The 14,777-nt window shown below is 48.4% G+C and overlaps 1 protein-coding gene across 1 annotated transcript in view; it reads right to left on the bottom strand.

Moving 5' to 3' along the window:
• The window catches only part of LOC139392595 (calcium/calmodulin-dependent protein kinase type 1D-like), a 72,342-nt gene that overhangs the window by 16,429 nt on the left and 41,136 nt on the right, over positions 1–14,777 (bottom strand). The window contains exons 2-3 of the mRNA XM_071140684.1: positions 12,265–12,396; positions 9,354–9,428 (exon numbers count right to left, since the gene is read on the bottom strand). Of these exons, the coding sequence (XP_070996785.1) occupies positions 9,354–9,428; positions 12,265–12,396 (207 nt within the window). The remainder of the gene's footprint in view (positions 1–9,353; positions 9,429–12,264; positions 12,397–14,777) is intronic.

Here is a 14,777-nt window from a genome sequence, read left to right on the forward strand (position 1 = left end):
CACGCTCCATCTCTCCCTTTCTCTTCTCTCTCTATCCCCAAGCTCCATCTCTCCCTTTCTCTTCTCTCTCTATCCCCAAGCTCCATCTCTCCTTTTCTCTTCTCTCTCTATCCCCACGCTCCATCTCTCCCTTTCTCTTCTCTCTCTCTCCCCAAGCTCCATCTCTCCCTTTCTCTTCTCTCTCTCCCCACGCTCCATCTCTCCCTCTCTCCCTCTCTATCCCCAAGCTCCATCTCTCCCTTTCTCTTCTCTCTCTATCCCCAAGCTCCATCTCTCCCTTTCTCTTCTCTCTCTATCCCCAAGCTCCATCTCTCCCTTTCTCTCTTCTCTCTCCCCACGATCCATCTCTCCCTTTCTCTTCTCTCTCTATCCCCAAGCTCCATCTCTCCCTTTCTCTTCTCTCTCTATCCCCAAGCTCCATCTCTCCTTTTCTCTTCTCTCTCTATCCCCACGCTCCATCTCTCCCTTTCTCTTCTCTCTCTCCCCACGCTCCATCTCTCCCTTTCTCTTCTCTCTCTATCCCCACGCTCCATCTCTCCCTTTCTCTTCTCTCTATCCCCACGCTCCATCTCTCCCTTTCTCTTCTCTCTCTATCCCCAAGCTCCATCTCTCCCTTTCTCTTCTCTCTCTTCCCACGCTCCATCTCTCCCTTTCTCTTCTCTCTCTCCCCACGCTCCATCTCTCCCTTTCTCTTCTCTCTCTATCCCCACGCTCCATCTCTCCCTTTCTCTTCTCTCTCTATCCCCACGCTCCATCTCTCCCTCCCCACACTCCATCTCTCCCTTTCTCTTCTCTCTATCCCCACGCTCCATCTCTCCCTTTCTCTTCTCTCTCTATCCCCACGCTCCATCTCTCCCTTTCTCTTCTCTCTCTATCCCCACGCTCCATCTCTCCCTTTCTCTTCTCTCTCTATCCCCACGCTCCATCTCTCCCTTTCTCTTCTCTCTATCCCCACGCTCCATCTCTCCCTTTCTCTTCTCTCTCTATCCCCACGCTCCATCTCTCCCTTTCTCTTCTCTCTATCCCCACGCTCCATCTCTCCCTCTCTTCTCTCTCTATCCCCACGCTCCATCTCTCCCTTTCTCTTCTCTCTCTCTCCCCACGCTCCACCTCTCCCTTTCTCTTTTCTCTATCCCCACGCTCCATCTCTCCCTCTCTTCTCTCTCTATCCCCACGCTCCATCTCTCCCTTTCTCTTCTCTCTCTATCCCCACGCTCCATCTCTCCCTTTCTCTTCTCTCTCTATCCCCACGCTCCATCTCTCCCTTTCTCTTCTCTCTCTCCCCACGCTCCATCTCTCCCTTTCTCTTCTCTCTCTATCCCCACGCTCCATCTCTCCCTTTCTCTTCTCTCTCTCCCCACGCTCCATCTCTCCCTTTCTCTTCTCTCTCTATCCCCACGCTCCATCTCTCCCTTTCTCTTCTCTCTCTATCCCCACGCTCCATCTCTCCCTTTCTCTTCTCTCTATCCCCACGCTCCATCTCTCCCTTTCTCTTCTCTCTCTCCCCACGCTCCATCTCTCCCTTTCTCTTCTCTCTCTCCCCACGCTCCATCTCTCCATTTCTCTTCTCTCTCTATCCCCACGCTCCATCTCTCCCTCCCCACGCTCCATCTCTCCCTTTCTCTTCTCTCTATCCCCACACTCCATCTCTCCCTTTCTCTTCTCTCTCTCCCCACGCTCCATCTCTCCCTTTCTCTTCTCTCTATCCCCACGCTCCATCTCTCCCTTTCTATTCTCTCTATCCCCACGCTCCATCTCTCCCTTTCTCTTCTCTCTCTATCCCCACCCTCCATCTCTCCCTCCCCACGCTCCATCTCTCCCTTTCTCTTCTCTCTATCCCCACGCTCCATCTCTCCCTTTCTCTTCTCTCTCTATCCCCACGCTCCATCTCTCCCTTTCTCTTCTCTCTCTCCCCACGCTCCATCTCTCCCTTTCTCTTCTCTCTCTCCCCACGCTCCATCTCTCCCTTTCTCTTCTCTCTCTATCCCCACGCTCCATCTCTCCCTTTCTCTTCTCTCTCTCCCCACGCGCCATCTCTCCCTCTCTCTTCTCTCTCTCCCCACGCTCCATCTCTCCCTTTCTCTTCTCTCTATTCCCACGCTCCATCTCTCCCTTTCTCTCTCTATCCCCACGCTCCATCTCTCCCTTTCTCTTCTCTCTCTATCCCCACGATCCATCTCTCCCTTTCTCTTCTCTCTCTATCCCCACGCTCCATCTCTCCCTTTCTCTTCTCTCTCTATCCCCAAGCTCCATCTCTCCCTTTCTCTTCTCTCTCTATCCCCAAGCTCCATCTCTCCCTTTCTCTTCTCTCTCTATCCCCACGCTCCATCTCTCCCTTTCTCTTCTCTCTCTATCCCCACGCTCCATCTCTCCCTTTCTCTTCTCTCTCTATCCCCACGCTCCATCTCTCCCTCTCTTCTCTCTCTATCCCCACGCTCCATCTCTCCCTCTCTTCTCTCTCTCCCCACGCCTCATCTCTCCCTTTCTCTTCTCTCTATCCCCACGCTCCATCTCTCCCTTTCTCTTCTCTCTATCCCCACGCTCCATCTCTCCCTCTCTTCTCTCTCTATCCCCACGCTCCATCTCTCCCTCTCTTCTCTCTCTCCCCACGCTCCATCTCTCCCTTTCTCTTCTCTCTATCCCCACGCTCCATCTCTCCCTTTCTCTTCTCGCTATCCCCACGCTCCATCTCTCCCTTTCTCTTCTCTCTATCCCCACGCTCCATCTCTCCCTTTCTCTTCTCTTTATCCCCACGCTCCATCTCTCCCTTTCTCTTCTCTCTATCCCCACGCTCCATCTCTCCCTTTCTCTTCTCTCTCTCCCCACGCTCCATCTCTCCCTTTCTCTTCTCTCTCTATCCCCACGCTCCACCTCTCCCTTTCTCTTCTCTCTCTCCCCACGCTCCATCTCTCCCTTTCTCTTCTCTCTCCCCACGCTCCATCTCTCCCTTTCTCTTCTCTCTCCCCACGCTCCATCTCTCCCTTTCTCTTCTCTCTCTCCCCACGCTCCATCTCTCCCTTTCTCTTCTCTCTATCCCCACGCTCCATCTCTCCCTTTCTCTTCTCTCTCTATCCCCACGCTCCATCTCTCCCTTTCTCTTCTCTCACTCTCTCTCTTCTCTGCCAACAGTGACTTGTTTTTTCCAGCCGAGACGAGCGTGGCAGGGAATGACAAGCAAAAGGCTAAGCTGACAACACACACGTTGGCTGGGCATAACGGTGTGGTAGTGACGGAGGAGATGGGCCACCATCCTGCAGGATTGCGTAACCATTTGCGTAGGGAGACCATGGCAATCAGACAGGAGCCAAATCTACTTCCATTTCAATACACACACACACACGCACACCATACTGTAGGCACATACACACACACTAATTGTGCACACATACACTCACACACACTATTGTCTTTCCATTTGGTCTCACTCGCTTCTGTATCGCTCTTTCTTGCCATCTCTGTCCCGTTCTCCATCCCTTTCTCTTCCTTCCCCCCCCCCCTAATTTTTGTCGTAGAGGATGGTCGGGGGGCCGGAACATAATTATAATAATTTATGCACTGCAAATGAACCACAACTAAGCTAAAAAAAAAGAGATTATTACAATAAAATAACAATAATTTCATACCTTGATTACATTGAGACACGATCACATCTCTTTAATTCGTGGGAATACACATTTTAGCTGAATTCCTGGTGAGTTTACAGTATTTGTTTGACCAAAAACTAAAATCCCGCGGGCCGTTGTTGCTGACACTTGCTGTAGTGGTTTCTACAGTAAGGTAGTGGTGTGAAGGTGTTGCTGACACTGCTGTAGTGGTTTCTACAGTAAGGTAGTGGTGTGAAGGTGTTGTTGACCCTGCTGTAGTGGTTCCTACAGTAAGGTAGTGGTGTGAAGGTGTTGTTGCTGTAGTGGTTCCTACAGTAAGGTAATGGTGTGAAGGTGTTGCTGACCCTGCTGTAGTGGTTCCTACAGTAAGGTAGTGATGTGAAGGTGTTGTTGACCCTGCTGTAGTGGTTTCTACAGTAAGGTAGTGGTGTGAAGGTGTTGTTGCTGTAGTGGTTCCTACAGTAAGGTAGTGATGTGAAGGTGTTGTTGACCCTGCTGTAGTGGTTTCTACAGTAAGGTAGTGGTGTGAAGGTGTTGTTGACCCTGCTGTAGTGGTTCCTACAGTAAGGTAGTGGTGTGAAGGTGTTGTTGCTGTAGTGGTTCCTACAGTAAGGTAGTGGTGTGAAGGTGTTGCTGACCCTGCTGTAGTGGTTTCTACAGTAAGGTTGTGGTGTGAAGGTGTTGCTGACCCTGCTGTAGTGGTTCCTACAGTAAGGTAGTGGTGTGAAGGTGTTGTTGCTGTAGTGGTTCCAACAGCAAGGTAGTGGTGTGAAGGTGTTGCTGACCCTGCTGTAGTGGTTCCTACAGTAAGGTAGTGATGTGAAGGTGTTGTTGACCCTGCTGTAGTGGTTCCTACAGTAAGGTAGTGGTGTGAAGGTGTTGCTGACCCTGCTGTAGTGGTTCCTACAGTAAGGTAGTGGTGTGAAGGTGTTGATGACCCTGCTGTAGTGGTTCCTACAGTAAGGTAGTGGTGTGAAGGTGTTGTTGCTGTAGTGGTTCCTACAGTAAGGTAGTGGTGTGAAGGTGTTGCTGACCCTGCTGTAGTGGTTCTTACAGTAAGGTAGTGGTGTGAAGGTGTTGTTGCTGTAGTGGTTCCTACAGTAGGGTAGTGGTGTGAAGGTGTTGCTGACCCTGCTGTAGTGGTTCCTACAGTAAGGTAGTGGTGTGAAGGTGTTGCTGACCCTGCTGTAGTGGTTCCTACAGTAAGGTAGTGGTGTGAAGGTGTTGTTGCTGTAGTGGTTCCTACAGTAAGGTAGTGGTGTGAAGGTGTTGTTGCTGTAGTGGTTCCTACAGTAAGGTGGTGGTGTGAAGGTGTTGCTGACCCTGCTGTAGTGGTTCCTACAGTAAGGTAGTGGTGTGAAGGTGTTGCTGACCCTGCTGTAGTGGTTCCTACAGTAAGGTAGTGGTGTGAAGGTGTTGTTGCTGTAGTGGTTCCTACAGTAAGATAGTGGTGTGAAGGTGTTGCTGACCCTGCTGTAGTGGTTCCTACAGTAAGGTAGTGGTGTGAAGGTGTTGTTGCTGTAGTGGTTCCTACAGTAAGGTAGTGGTGTGAAGGTGTTGCTGACCCTGCTGTAGTGGTTCCTACAGTAAGGCAGTGATGTGAAGGTGTTGCTGACCCTGCTGTAGTGGTTCCTACAGTAAGGTGGTGGTGTGAAGGTGTTGCTGACCCTGCTGTAGTGGTTCCTACAGTAAGGTAGTGAAGGTGTTGTTGACCCTGCTGTAGTGGTTCCTACAGTAAGGTAGTGGTGTGAAGGTGTTGTTGCTGTAGTGGTTCCTACAGTAAGGTAGTGGTGTGAAGGTGTTGCTGACCCTGCTGTAGTGGTTCCTACAGTAAGTTAGTGGTGTGAAGGTGTTGTTGCTGTAGTGGTTCCTACAGTAAGGTAGTGGTGTGAAGGTGTTGCTGACCCAGCTGTAGTGGTTCCTACAGTAAGGTAGTGGTGTGAAGGTGTTGCTGACCCTGCTGTAGTGGTTCCTACAGTAAGTTAGTGGTGTGAAGGTGTTGTTGCTGTAGTGGTTCCTACAGTAAGGTAGTGGTGTGAAGGTGTTGCTGACCCAGCTGTAGTGGTTAATACAGTAAGGTAGTGGTGTGAAGGTGTTGCTGACCCTGCTGTAGTGGTTCCTACAGTAAGGTAGTGGTGTGAAGGTGTTGCTGACCCTGCTGTAGTGGTTCCTACAGTAAGGTAGTGGTGTGAAGGTGTTGCTGACCCTGCTGTAGTGGTTCCTACAGTAAGATAGTGGTGTGAAGGTGTTGCTGACCCTGCTGTAGTGGTTCCTACAGTAAGGTAGTGGTGTGAAGGTGTTGCTGACCCTGCTGTAGTGGTTCCTACAGTAAGGTAGTGGTGTGAAGGTGTTGTTGCTGTAGTGGTTCCTACAGTAAGGTAGTGGTGTGAAGGTGTTGCTGACCCTTCTGTAGTGGTTCCTACAGTAAGGTAGTGGTGTGAAGGTGTTGTTGCTGTAGTGGTTCATACAGTAAGTTAGTGGTGTGAAGGTGTTGTTGCTGTAGTGGTTCCTACAGTAAGGTAGTGGTGTGAAGGTGTTGCTGACCCAGCTGTAGTGGTTCCTACAGTAAGGTAGTGGTGTGAAGGTGTTGCTGACCCTGCTGTAGTGGTTCCTACAGTAAGGCAGTGATGTGAAGGTGTTGCTGACCCTGCTGTAGTGGTTCCTACAGTAAGGTGGTGGTGTGAAGGTGTTGCTGACCTGCTGTAGTGGTTCCTACAGTAAGGTAGTGAAGGTGTTGTTGACCCTGCTGTAGTGGTTCCTACAGTAAGGTAGTGGTGTGAAGGTGTTGTTGCTGTAGTGGTTCCTACAGTAAGGTAGTGGTGTGAAGGTGTTGCTGACCCTGCTGTAGTGGTTCCTACAGTAAGTTAGTGGTGTGAAGGTGTTGTTGCTGTAGTGGTTCCTACAGTAAGGTAGTGGTGTGAAGGTGTTGCTGACCCAGCTGTAGTGGTTCCTACAGTAAGGTAGTGGTGTGAAGGTGTTGCTGACCCTGCTGTAGTGGTTCCTACAGTAAGTTAGTGGTGTGAAGGTGTTGTTGCTGTAGTGGTTCCTACAGTAAGGTAGTGGTGTGAAGGTGTTGCTGACCCTTCTGTAGTGGTTCCTACAGTAAGGTAGTGGTGTGAAGGTGTTGTTGCTGTAGTGGTTCATACAGTAAGTTAGTGGTGTGAAGGTGTTGTTGCTGTAGTGGTTCCTACAGTAAGGTAGTGGTGTGAAGGTGTTGCTGACCCAGCTGTAGTGGTTCCTACAGTAAGGTAGTGGTGTGAAGGTGTTGCTGACCCTGCTGTAGTGGTTCCTACAGTAAGGTAGTGGTGTGAAGGTGTTGCTGACCCTGCTGTAGTGGTTCCTACAGTAAGGTAGTGGTGTGAAGGTGTTGCTGACCCTGCTGTAGTGGTTCCTACAGTAAGATAGTGGTGTGAAGGTGTTGCTGACCCTGCTGTAGTGGTTCCTACAGTAAGGTAGTGGTGTGAAGGTGTTGCTGACCCTGCTGTAGTGGTTCCTATAGTAAGGTAGTGGTGTGAAGGTGTTGCTGACCCTGCTGTAGTGGTTCCTACAGTAAGGTAGTGGTGTGAAGGTGTTGCTGACCCTGCTGTAGTGGTTCCTACAGTAAGGTAGTGGTGTGAAGGTGTTGCTGACCCTGCTGTAGTGGTTCCTATTGTAAGGTAGTGGTGTGAAGGTGTTGCTGACCCTGCTGTAGTGGTTCCTACAGGAAGGTAGTGGTGTGAAGGGGTTTTAACAGTAACACTCACAAGCCTGTGGCTGAACCTGCTGCTTCCGTAGAACAGATCTGACTGTACAACTGTTTGGTTTGTTTAACTCACATGGTTTCAGTGTTGTTGGGGAGAAGAGAGAAAAAACACAGCCGTGTTTGTATTTTCTGTAAAACACTACGCACTTTTACAACCCTTTTCATTCATCATTAATTAGCCACCGACTGAGTCGAAAAGGTTCAAGCTTTGCTCTACTCTAGATTCGTTTTTCGCTCTCTGTCTTCTGCCTGCTTGCTTTCTCTTTGTCTCCCCCTTCAAATCCCCTCCTCTTGTTCTTGGCTTCACTTTCTCAGTTTTGGCTTTCACTCATATACCAAATTCCTCCTAAAGCAATCTCCTTGATACATTGACCCACTGAGTATATTCTGAATCCAATCTCATTCTCTCTCCCCCTCTCTCTCTCCTCACACTTCCATCTGCCTCTCATACCATTCCCTCTCTCCCTCATTTATTTGAACAGGATTGGATGTATCAGCCATGTGGTGATGACATGGTTGTAGAACGCTGGAGACAGCAGCTCTTCATCCAACCAGAGGAGATGGAAGCATCACACCAGACCCAACTAACTAATCACAGCTAGATCGGACGACATGACAACCTCCGAGCACAGATGCCGTTAAACCAAACCCGACGTATCAAACTCAGAGCCAAGTTAAATCAGATATGTCAAACTCCGAGAGAGTACAGGTATATCAGACCTGACATGTCAAACTCAGAGCAAAGTTAAATCAGATATGTCAAACTCAGAGAGAGTACAGGTATATCAGACCTGACATGTCAAACTCAGAGCAAAGTTAAATCAGACCTGACGTGTTAAAATCACATCAAATCTAAATCAAACTCCGAGCACAGGTACTCTATATCAGACCTGACGTGTCAAACTCAGAGAAAAGTTTAATCAGACCAAACCTGTCAACCTCTGAGGATGATTCATATCCAGGCAGGATCACAGGGGGCTGGTAAAGATGGCAGACCTGGTCCAACGTTTCTACTCGGTGACGCTTGATACACGGATGATAGGTACCGACTCAGAGCTCAGATGAGTACTGCGATCCCTAACTGCTGAGGTGTTATTCCTGGTTCTACCAAGTTAAGCCCTGTCATAAGTGGAGTGAGGTGACCTTTCACCTCTGTATCCGTGGTAACAGAGCCTGATATGAGAAGGTGCCTTGCTGCAGAAGAGACAGGGGAGAATCATTTCACACCTGCTGCAGGTGAAGGGAGAGGTAAGGGGTAAAGGTGAGAGGAGAGGTGGGGAGGAGAGATGAGGTGTGAGGGGGGAAGAGAACAAGGGTGAGATGGAAGAAAAGAGAAGAGAGATGAGGGGAGGATGAGAGGCAGAAGACTGAAGTGAAAGATGGTTCTGATGGGTGGGTGTTTTTATCCTCTATTCTCAATTCAACAGCCTGTTAGCACTGAAACTAATAACATTACGTGTGCCGTGACTCAGCAATAAACATAATGATCAAAGTTAAGAACTGCTCTACTTTCCTGCACACACACATAACTCACAACACATTTAAATCCATAACTCACACGTCCTCCTTCGACAGACTGATATAACTCCAGCTGATTAATTTGGCCAGGACTGCATAGTGGCACGTTGGCCTTGCTGTAACGTTAGAGTAACATTATGTAAACGTTAGCTGAGCGCTACGAGCCAGGTCCCATTCCCTCTCCTGTCGTCCGTCTTAATGGAAGTCTAATTGGAGTAATGAGGGCTTATAAAGTGTGTGAGTGTGTAAGCTAAAACAGTCACCCCCTGCCCCATTCCTCAGTGCTGAGTCAGTCTGAGGGTACGGCAGGTCAGGTCAGCGAGCGAGACAGACAGTCAAAGAGAGAGACAGAAGGAGAGAGAAGAGAGAAAGAGGGTGATAAGAAGAGACAGTAAGAAGTAGAAGGGGAGAAAGAGAATGACAGGAATTAAGATCAAGAAATAAGACTAGATGAATGGAGGAGAGAGAGAGAGAGAGAGAGAACTTACAGCTGCATGATCAGGTAGAGGTGGTTGGAACTCTCATAGATGTCTTCCAAAGCTACTATGTTCTCATGCTTGATTCTGGAGGGACAGAAAACGCAGACAATGTTAGTATATTAGTCATGTACAACTATAACCTTTTAAACAGATCCCAGACCATCTACATCCCCCTTTACCTCCACTCTAGAGTCATCTCAAACACTTACTAAACATAAGCTCTCTCCCTCTGTCTCTCCCTCCCTCCAACACCATACTCAGGCCTTGCCATGGTAACTGCTCCATGGTGAAAGTGTATAATGTGTACACATGGGACATGCTTGTGCTGATGTGGTGGTGGTCAGTGTGCCTGTGCGTGTGTGTGTGTGTGTGTGTATGCATGTGTGCCTCATGACCCATTTGCCGATGATGTTATTGCAAAGGGGAATAATACTGTACACACCTGTCGCGCACACACACAGGAAGCGTGAGCAGGTGGGGAGTTCAGTACGTACATTAGGTGTGTGTGAGATCTCTGAGCTCGTAGCGAGCGGTGGAGAGTAGAGATATGAGTCATAGACAGTCTGAGGAAAGATGGCTGAGATGAAATCACCAGGGAGGAGAATGTGTTTAAAGTCTCTCTGGGATCGTGGAAGGGTAAAGCAGATATGAACCTAAGAGTAGAGATAGAGGATTCCTGATCTCATTACATGACAAATCCTTCCACAGTTAATGCCTTATTATTTGACAACTGATTCTTTGTGTCTTAGAGAAGGCTGTGTGTGTGTGTGTGTGTGTGTGTGTGTGTGTGTGTGTGTGTGTGTGTGTGTGTGTGTGTGTGTGTGTGTGTATCCCTGTTGAGCGGCAGAATCCAAATAAACTAGTAGGCGACAGAGTGGGCAGAGACTGTGGCACGACACTATACCCCAACTTCACATAAAGGGAGAGAGCCTGATTATATCTTTGTGAATGTGTGTCTACTAGTTCTCTATTTTTGACGCATGTGTGTTTCTGAATGTGTGTACACACATGACCACTTTTAGTGTATACATATATATTACAAAGGTATGTGGACACTTGCTCGTCAAACATTTCCTTCCAAAATTATGGGCATTAATATGGAGTTTCGCTGCTATAACAGCCTCCACTCTTCTGGGAAGACTTTCCACTAGATGTTGGTACATTGCTGCGGGGACTTGCTTCCATCCAGCCACAAGAGCATTAGTGAGGTCGGGCATGGATGTTGGGCGATTAGGCCTGGCTCGCAGTCGGTGTTCCAATTCATCCCAAATGTGTTCGATGATGTTGAGGTCAGGGCTCTGTGCAACCATGACAAAACATGACAAAACAGCTCAGGCCATTATTCCTCCTCCACCAAATTTTACAGTTGACACTGTGCATTGGGGCAGGTAGTGTTCTCCTGGCATCCACCAATCCCAAATTACTCTGTCGGACTGACAGATGGTGAAGCGTGATTCAACACTCCAGAGAACGCGTTTCCACTGCTCCAGATCCCAATGGCGGCGAGCTTTACACCACTCCAGCCGAAGCTTGGCATTGCGCATGGTGATGTTATATTTGTGTGAGGCTGCTCTGCCATGGAAACCCATTTCATGAAGCTTCCGACAAACCGTCTCTGTGCTGATGCTGCCGCCAGAGGCAGTTTGGAACTCGGTAGTGAGTATTGCAACCGAGGACAGACGATTTCCACACGCTTCAGCACTCGCCGGCCCCATTCTGTGAGCTTGTGTGGCCTACCACTTGGCTGCTGAGACGTTTCTGCTCCTAGACGTTTCCACTTCACAATAACAGCATTTACAGTTTACCGAGGCAGCTCTAGCAGGGCGGAAATTTTACGAACTGACATGTTGGAAATGTGGCATCCTATGACGGTGCCACGTTGAAGTTGACCGAGTTCTTCATTAAGGCCATTCTACTGCCAATGTTTGTCTATGGAGATTGCATGGCGGTGTGCTTGATCTTACGCACCTGTCAGCAACGCGTGTGGCTGAAACAGACAAATCCACTCATTTGAAGGGATGTCCACATACTTTTGTATAAATAGTGCACATGTGAATGACAATGTTTGGATACGAAGCATTGACCCTGAGGAGGTGTGTCTTGTGACCTATGCAGGCCATATTAGCCTGTCAATCAGCTGGTTGCCAGGAGATGCTGAGAGTGGCAAAAACCCGAAGATCAAACATGGAAGGCGTCAGAGGCTAGGAAACACCCCCCCCTCCACTGACTGGACTACTGTGACAACACTTATCCCGCATGAATATTGTCAGGGTCAGTGGTGTCTCTCCTGTCCCTAGGGAACAAGCATGGTATACTGCAATAATAACACCAACACATGCTGTAGCCGCCTACTTCTGGACAGTGAGTGGCTGAGTGAGTGAGTGAAACCTTGTGGAACTACTGAGCTTTGGGCCAGATCCAAGGTGATATCTGAACACACACACACACACCCCCAAGTCCAAGTCCAAGCAGTGGAGAGGGATTACTGTTTATCCAGTGACGTGGAGATGCATATCTTTGGTTTTATCCCCTGGTGTGTGTGTGTGTGTGTGTGTGTGTGTTCATACAGGTCTCTACTCAGCTACCTGACAATATGTATGAATAATATGTGTAAAATACATAATGTGTTCCTCACTGGAAGAAAAGATTAGAAGGTACATTCAGTTCAGTATCAGTGCTTAGGACACAAGGTCGCTAAGCAAAGAAATAGAAGACAGAGAGGGTGTTTTCTATAGTCGCTACCTACCTTAATCTCCTGTTCTGTCAGTGTGAGACTGTGGACGGTGACCTAAAGATAACAGTGAATGGGGAGTAGTGGGAGGGATGCAAGCGTGATGCGCGGTGGTGAAGGGTGGCGGTGTTTCCGTTCGGTCGCCAGGGTAACAGGTGTTAGGGAGGAGAAGGTAGGTGGGAGACTTACTTGCGGAGCACGTTGATCTCGTTCTCGATGCTGCTCTCTTTCCCCTTAAGGGCCTTCTTGGGGATACACTTCACAGCAAACATCTTCCCTGTAGACCTCTCCTGGGCCAACACCACCTCAGAGAACGCCCCGCTAAGAGAGAGAGAAAGAAAATATTTGATTAATCAATTAGCAATTGTGTAAGACAGTTCAACACAAGTACAGATACTAAACACAGACATGAAACAGCAAAACAAGTTAACAATGTTTCCATGAGAGAGCGAGAGAGAGGTGGCAGAGGGGAGCTAGAGAGAGAGATTTATGAAGCGTAGTTCATTAATGCAGTCTCAGCTCCATGAATCTCATTGTTCTCTGTCCAGCTCATCTGAAACCCTCCAAACCACTCACTCACTATATCACCATCTCCAACACACTTTACAGCCACTCAGCTATCACTCTTTCACTCTCTCCATCGCTGTCTCCCCCTCTCTCATTTCTCTTTATTTATCACTCTCTCGTTGTCCTTCACTCATTGTTTCATGTTCAATCGCTCTATAATATGCTTGATCTCCTCCTTATCCTTTGTCCCAGTTCCCTTGGTCTCTCTCGCTCTCCCTTTCTCCACAGTTCATGTTTATTCTTACTATGTTCTCTCCTCCATATATCGGCTCCCTTCTTCCCACTTCCTCTCCTTCTCTCCCTGCCCCTCCCTCACCTTGTTTTCCTGCTGCGTTCTTCTTGTTAGCTCGGTAGGAAATCAAATTTCATATCTGGTTTGCTTTCATTCATCAGCTGACTAATGGTCCATGCTGCTATGTCAATCAGCAATGAAGGAACGAGGGGAGAGACAGGGTACACATCCTCCCTCTTCCTCTCCACTATTATTCTACTCTTCCGTTCCCCGCCTCTCCTCTTCCCGCTCTCGTCGCTCCTGCCTTTGGGACATGGTACTGGTTATGAATTAATTCATACTTCCTCCTTTCTGTCCTTCTATTTCACTCTGCTGATGGCCTTTACATAAGGCACAACAAGCATGACAACATCATTTTGGAAAGTGTACAATTTTAGTAATACAACCATGGTAATATTCAACCTGTGTGTGTGTGTGTGTGTGTGTGTGTGTGTGTGTGTTTAGTGCTATAGTCCAGATAGCCCTAGAGCCATATAGAAGCCCCCATTTGTTGATGACCGCCAACTCCAAAACACCACCATCTGACACAACACTGAAAAGCTCTAAAAACACTGACGCAGAGATAAAACAGCAATGCAGGCCTGTCACCATGCTGCACACACACACACACACACACACACACACACACACACACACACACACACACACACACACACACACACACACACACACACACACACACACACACACACACACACACACACACACACACACACACACACACACACACACACACACACACACACACGCGCGCACACACACACACACACACACACACACTCCCTTTCATTTGTGATTCGCAATCACAAACTGGATAGTTCTGGTCCCACTTGATGGTTGGTCGATTATTCACAAAATCATGGTCTCAGAGTGTTCGCTCGGTATCGCACATGTTTCAATTACTATTGCAGGGACATAACAGCCAGGCATTGTTTTGGGAACGCACACATGATTCTCATACATCTCCCTCCTCAGTCCTTCGCTTTCCTTCCTTTCTCCTAGCCTCCATCGCCATCCTCTCTTCCTCCATTTCTCTCTGCTGGAATTCTTCTTCTCCCTTATATTTCTTCTCACGTTTATCACCAAAAGATGATTCCCTTCTCCACCCCTCACCTCCTCTTCTCACTCCCTCTGCCCTTTCGCTGAGTTTCTCACACATCTGTCACACTGGCAGCTGATCTTATCGGGTGTTCAGGTCTCTTCATGTGAAGAAGGTTTTTTCTCAATGGAAACTAGTAACAGACCCATTGAAGTTAATCAAAGCACACACAGCCTTATAAAATACTGTAAACACATTAAAACAAGTGATCTGTGATTAAGCTGGGTGCTGGTTGTCACTTTTACTCAGTGCATGAATTAATGAAGCGAGAGCACACACCTGCTACACACCTTACAGAGGGGTCTGAACTGAGCTCCCTAATCCTACCAGCATGACCTGGAAGTACACATACACAGGCAACCCCTCTTACCCAGGGCGAGGTCACCCAGCCTCCACCCATCTCCCTGGGCTGCAAGAGCCAGCTGGTCCCCCACCCACTCACTCACTCGCTGGTCTGTGTAAGCAGCAGTCCCATTAGGAAGGCTAGGACTGGGTCACCATCTCTTTATACTATGAATGTGGATTTAGTCACTGCCCAGGGAGAAGGAAAGAGACTGACCACATACCGTGAAACCAAAAGGCCACAAAAAAGACAGGGAAGGAGAGAGAAGAGGAAACAGGAGATAGAGACATATACAGTAGAAATGGTAGAGAAGAGAGGGAGGCATGCGTGGGTGAATCCTGTAATTGATAGCGAGAGAGAGAATCCTATGTGTGGGTTTGAGACAGAAAAGACCCGTATGT

This window comes from Oncorhynchus clarkii, chromosome 33 (assembly GCF_045791955.1).
Source record: "Oncorhynchus clarkii lewisi isolate Uvic-CL-2024 chromosome 33, UVic_Ocla_1.0, whole genome shotgun sequence".
Classification (NCBI taxonomy): Eukaryota; Metazoa; Chordata; class Actinopteri; order Salmoniformes; family Salmonidae; genus Oncorhynchus; species Oncorhynchus clarkii.